The 6,521-nt window shown below is 41.0% G+C and overlaps 1 protein-coding gene across 1 annotated transcript in view; it reads left to right on the forward strand.

Moving 5' to 3' along the window:
* The window catches only part of maneal (mannosidase endo-alpha like), a 12,236-nt gene extending 10,304 nt beyond the window's left edge, over window positions 1-1,932 (forward strand). The window contains exon 4 of the mRNA XM_046058669.1: window positions 878-1,932. Coding sequence (XP_045914625.1) covers window positions 878-1,514 — 637 coding nt within the window. The 3' untranslated portion in view covers window positions 1,515-1,932. The remainder of the gene's footprint in view (window positions 1-877) is intronic.
* Window positions 1,933-6,521: the final 4,589 nt, after the last annotated feature.

The following is a 6,521-nucleotide window of genomic DNA, read 5'->3' on the forward strand; positions in this document are numbered from 1 at the left end:
CCAAAGCTACCAGTACCTGGTTTAAGGACCATGGTATCCCTGTTCTTAATTGGCCAGCAAACTGGCCTGACCTTAACCCTATAGAAAATCTATGGGGTATTGTGAAGAGGAAGATGTGATACGCCAGACCCAACAATGCAGAAGAGCTGAAGGCCACTATCAGAGCAACCTGGGCTCTCATAACACCTGAGCAGTGCCACAGACTGATGGACTCCATGCCACGCCGCATTGCTGCAGTAATTCAGGCAAAAGGAGCCCCAACTAAGTATTGAGTGCTGTACATGCTCATACTTTTCATGTTCATAAGTTTCAGTTGGCCAACATTTCTCATAATCCTTTTTTTTTATTGGTCTTAAGTAATATTCTAATTTTCGGAGATACTGAATTTGGGATTTTCATTAGTTGTCAGTTTTAATCATCACAATTAAATGAAATAAACATTTGAAATATATCAGTCTGTGTGTAATGAATGAATATAATATCCAAGTTTCACTTTTTGAATGGAATTACTGAAATAAATAAACCTTTTGATGATATTCTAATTATATGACCAGCACCTGTATAAGACCATACCATATATCAAACATGTATGTCATGCTCAGCTTGTTGTGCCCCCCCGAAGCACAAAATAAACAGATTATACAGCTTTAAGACAATGTCCTATGCTGATAGTCCCAGATTTAAGTATTTACATATCCTACCAATCACAATCTGTATATTCAACACTGCATGGAATTGACAACAATGTTTTTCCTTGTATAGAATCTGAAAAACAAACACACAGCAACCCTTCCCATCACACAAAGTCTACACATAGTAGCATTTAGTATTTGAAAATGCTTTTTCATGCTTATTGTCCCTCTCTTATTTTTCTCAGGTATGGAAAACACAGCGCCTTCTACAGATTCAGGTCCAGCACAGGACGAGTCCTGCCTCTGTTTTATGTCTATGACTCCTACCTGACACCACCAGAATCCTGGGCGGAGCTTCTGACAACTAAAGGCTCCCACAGCATCAGAGGCACGCCTTATGACGGCGTTTTTGTCGCCCTCATTGTTGAGGAGCGCCACAAACATGACATCCAAGCTAGCGGCTTTGATGGCATATACACCTATTTTGCCTCCAACGGCTTCTCCTTTGGCTCATCCCACCAGAACTGGAAACCCATCAAGGCCTTCTGCGATGCAAACAATCTGCTGTTTATTCCCAGTGTTGGTCCAGGCTACGTGGACACAGCTGTTCGGCCCTGGAACAACCATAACACCAGGAACCGGGTTAACGGACGTTACTACGAGACATCCTTGCAGGCAGCTTTGTCTGTCAGACCAGAAATCGTCACCATTACTTCTTTTAATCAGTGGCATGAAGGTACGCAGATAGAGAAGGCTGTACCCAAGAAAACAGTGACCCGTTTGTACCTAGACTACCTACCAAACAAACCGGACCACTACTTAGAGCTTACGCGCCAGTGGGCAGAGAACTTCAACAAGGAGAAGGACAAGTGGCTAATGTGAACATGGCTTCACTTGGCTGGTAGATGCTCTGAGTATGACCAGAAATTACATTAAGTCAACTCCCACTGTTAAAAGACAACACCTTTTATATTCATCAACCTACTAGTTGTTTTTCTCCAACTCTGAGCACTTCTGATGAGATTTTCCCTAAATGTTCACTCTACCCTTACTGTTTTTAATCACTAACATTTTTTGTACAGGTTAATAATGTCACTGATATTTTGAAGCTACAAGGTCATAAAGATGGACAGATAGTCGTCGTAACAACTCTGTTCAGTATCTATTTGTAACATCAAGAAAGTGTGGCTATGTACAGTAACTCTGCTCTGTAGGGTATTTTCTTATTTTCTTATGATGATGATAAGACTGTTGTTTCCTGTGTTTCTTTGAAGCCAAATTAAAATGTGTGTCTGTTTGATGTTGGTGAATCAGTGATGGTACTGCACAAGTAAACTAACATCATAGAGGTTAGAAATAATAAAAGAGGTCTGCCCAGTGCCCTGGGTTGTAGAAATGTGGTGAGTCTAGATTTGAAGCTGCGTTTGTGAATGGTGAAATAATCAGTATGCGCCGAATACAAAGATGAGTCAGAAGTAAAAGCGGCTGAAAGCTGTTCCAGCTGGTCTAAATTAGGTGTGTTGAATTTCAATAGTTTAGGTTCCTTTGTTTGTTTTTTTTTCTATTTGGTTCATTTCAGTGGCTTAAAACAAAGCAACATTACAGTTACTGAAGCTGAGATCTGACAGGGCAACAGCCATATGTTAAAACAGGTAAACAATCCAATACTTTAGCCTGATGAACTAAACAACTTTATTTGGAGATAAAAACCAAAACTGCGGACACCCAAAATGGCAATAATAATTATTGACTGTGTGGACACACAACTACAGCAAGTCTGGTAGGTAAAAGCTGGAAGTCAACCTGTAAACTGGGGGCCCAAATTTTACAGTTTGCCTATGTTTTAAATAAGTTTGGCTAACCTTGGGGTTTGTTTAAACCGTGACTGATCGCTCACGATTTATGTATCCAGGTTCATTTACAGGAAGGACAAGAAAATTGGTGGGGACAGTTGTTGCAGACAGAGGGATGAGAGTGGTCAAGGGGTGGCATGAAATGGGGTTCGAGCACAACAGAATGAAAGGAGGGTCAAATGGGGATTGATGAAGGACCAGGTGGGGTCAATCCAAGAAATCCAGGGACTGAGACTCAGTTGGGGGCCTGTGGTTCCTGTAATAAAAGAGGAGGAAGCGAGGAGGTTGTGTGACCCGAGACGAATATGAGAGAAAGGGTTTCAACACACCTACTGTATATTGGTGGGCACAGGAAAGTGAATTACAGCAAGACTTGGTGTCTATAAGATAGAAATACTTGATAATAAGCTAAACATACAGTAGTAATGGGCTTGACTACGCTGGTTTCTGTAATTTAGAAATGGTGGTGTTCATGTTAATCAAAAACACACAAAGTACTTGAATGTTAACTTCAATTCAGACTGGTTTGTTATTGCTTGATTTTGTTAGCTAGGCTGTCCAAGGAATCCTGTTACTAATAAAACCTTGTGTTGATTTGAATTGTGTTCCTAGTTCTGCAAGTGAACACATCAGCTAGGTGAACCAACCAGTGTTCAAGTAGTCTGGCTTCAGCCCTTAGATGAATGAGAACTCACTGGAGCAAAGCTAATCCCTCAGGACACTCTAATGCCAAGCTCTAATGGCTCTGGCCACAAAAGCCTATTCACAGAATTTAGACCCTTGCAAGAGACTAAAATGGCCTCCCGAAAACCCACGATAATGAAATAGTAGGACTAAGTGCTATTGATGCTAAATGTTTGTGCCTCAACTACAGCTACTACCTGTTGCTCCTACTGGTTTATGACAAATACCTGCAAAACTAGCATTCCAGTCATCCTCAGCTAATGTTTAGTGCTAATTAGTGAATGTTAGCATGTCCTAACATACTAAACTAAGATGGTGAAAATGGTAAACATCAGCATGTTGATGTTAGCACTTAGCTCAAAGCAACAGGGCCACTAGCATAGCTTTAGATTTGTGAAGCAGTTGCGTTGAACATTAGGTTTAGATTTTTATGGTCACATGACCTCTAGACACAGGGAAGCTCAAGAGCTAGTTTATGAACCCCGAGTTAAGATTATGTTTTCAAAATCATTGCTTATAAGGTCAAAAATAAACTTTAATGCTCAAGCTAAGATCATCCAGCTGCAACAGTAACATAGGGAAAACTGAGCAGACAGTGTTGGGCTGCGTAGTGGAGAAAATACTTAATACGTCTCAGTATCTGACAAGATATGACAATATGACTGCTGCATTCACTGCTTAACAAGTAAGGTTATGTCATCCCAACTTTAGTAGAGTAATGAGAGATTAATAATACTGCATACTGATCCCTTTTTACCCTGCCAGCAGGAGGGCCTACCCTACGGATTCACAGAACTACTGTCCTACTTTGTAATAAATCTTGTGTGGGTATTCATGGTGCCCAGATGATGGATCCTAATGTTTTTGATGGCCCCCTGTTCTTTCCTCTTGTGCCACTTTCAGGCCAGAATGTCAAAATTTCACGCAAGAAATGTCTAATCTAATGGGCAGATTGTTGTTGAGAACATTCAACCATTTCCACTGGTGCCACCATAAGCCAAAATGTGGTAGACAGTGGTATATCACGCTACTGTACTGACACTTACTGAAAGCATTCATGCATACAGTACATTGACCCACAAGTAAAAAGGGGCATTTTACTATTTTGAGTTCAGCTCAAACTTGTGAAAGAAACCTCCTTACTGTGAAAGACACAACAAAAGCAGATTCAAAAGCCTTTAAAATCTTGATTAGCAGAAGCCATAATACCTGAGTGTTTTGTCCAACGTTATCCTGAAGTCTTTTCTATCCCATATGCTTACTACACCAGGAAACTAACAAGGTCATTAGTCAAATCTAACAATTAATAGCACATTTAATTCTCTGATTCTCTGTTTCCCTGACCTTTCCTGAAATAGGATATATGAGGTACTTATTATTACCATAGTCTCACTCTTACCCGCTGCAGTGTTATAATGAAATCTGGCAATTGTGTTCACATGAAGAAAAGAGTATGACACAAGTTTTTTTATACGGATTCATATGTTTCAAGCAGGAAAACATCAGATAATAATAGACTTTCCAACACCAATTAAACATCTGCTACAAGACAGGTCATTAATCAGAGGAATCCTCTATCCACCATGTCCTCATGGAAACAGCTATTCCAGGCTGTATGTGTGTGTGTGTGTGTGTGTGTGTGTGTGTGTGTGTGTGTGGCAAGACAACAGGTTGGATTTCTAGCTTTTGACAAGATTTAATGTTACAGCATGTAACATCATACTGCTTTCCACACAACTCGAAACTTGAAAATGTCCGACCTCCTACTAGAAAAAGTGCAATGGAAAGTCATTCAAAGTTGGAGTTCCTACGTGTAAACTCAAGGAAATCCATCGAAGAAGCAGCTGTCTGACGTCACACAACAATGGCAGCAACAATGAAAGCACACATAGTAAATGGTAAACCATCAACTAAAAGGCAACATAAAGTACATCTGCCTGTATTAATTAAAATAATACATACTATCATTTACACTGGGGATGCTGGGAACATGTCCCCACACCATTTTGAAAGGGCTGATTTTGTGCCCATCACTTTTTGAAAGCATTTGTTAAAAATGTTCTGAAAATAGCTGGCACCAAAAAAAAATGACAATGACAATGACAAACGAAATGAAAATGGTGTAAGAAAGGTATATTTGCACAATAAGAAAACATGCAATGCAATTTGAAAATATAGAAGAAAGAAATGTACATGCGTATCGTCACGCTCCAAATCTGAGCCCTTATGTCCCCACCACTTTTCAACACAAAGTGATGCCCTTGACGGTCAGCCGCGTTTTTTTTATGTTTACGTTTGGCCTCTTGCACCTGCAACTTTTACTTAACAGGCTCTACTCTGCTTCTGATTGGCTAACCCTAACCTAAAACAACTTAACCAATGGAGGCAACAAGTACTAGCTATTCAGCGGCAGAGTTGTCGAAAATCTGGTGGGGCACCTGGAACGCTTGGAGGCCGGACGTTTCCACTGGGAAATTCTGCAGCTCTAGATCCTGTCCATGTAGTGATACCTTTGTCAAACTAACCAGTTTTTCCAAACAATTTGTCTCTGTTGCAAAGGAAATCTTGGTTTTCGTACAAATGCAGATGGCTTCAAACTCGGCATGACGAGAATATTTTGATGCGACTCCTGGTGTATCTGCCATTGCTAGCGCATGCAGAGCAGCTGAGCGCTATTGTGTTGAATCAAGTGCGCATGTGTGAGAGTTTACAGAGTACTGTTAGCATCAACAGATGGACCTGTTAAATCTGCTCTGCTCTGTCCAAAGGCCCGACGTGTTTAAAACATGTTTTGTCTGGTTGGGCTAACAGCAGCTCCATCTCTTGCTAAAGGTCAATGTTTTATTTTCTTAAATGCTGTGAGAAAGAATATCTTCAGCGCATGTTCATTTTTTTAATGTTTGTATCTCGCCAGCCTAGATTCATCATCACTGAATATTGCCCCAGTGGAAGCACAAAAAGATACTGTCCTCTGTGAAAGTATGAGTTTCTGTGACACTGTTTTAACCACAGATCATCAGTCATTATCAATATAGAGCTCTCTTCCCACTTCTCTCATATGTATGTAGTGTTTTACTGTTTGTGTTTTACAGCTCTACCCTTCGCTGTGCCTTCTGACAGGCAGCCAGCCGCCAGATGAGCTGAGGCACAGCGACCGATCAACAGAGGACACGTCCAAGCAGCTGACAGAGGCACTCCATCAGAAAGCTGGCCTGCCTGCTGAGTGTGCAGAACAGCAGGGATGCTGAGGCACATTATATGATGCTACTCCACTTGGTGGATACTCAGATGCTAATGCCGGCTGTGGTAGCGTCACACTACCTGGCCATGTGCCTGGCCCATGTGTATCAGT

Source organism: Micropterus dolomieu, linkage group LG09 (assembly GCF_021292245.1).
Source record: "Micropterus dolomieu isolate WLL.071019.BEF.003 ecotype Adirondacks linkage group LG09, ASM2129224v1, whole genome shotgun sequence".
Lineage (NCBI taxonomy): Eukaryota > Metazoa > Chordata > Actinopteri > Centrarchiformes > Centrarchidae > Micropterus > Micropterus dolomieu.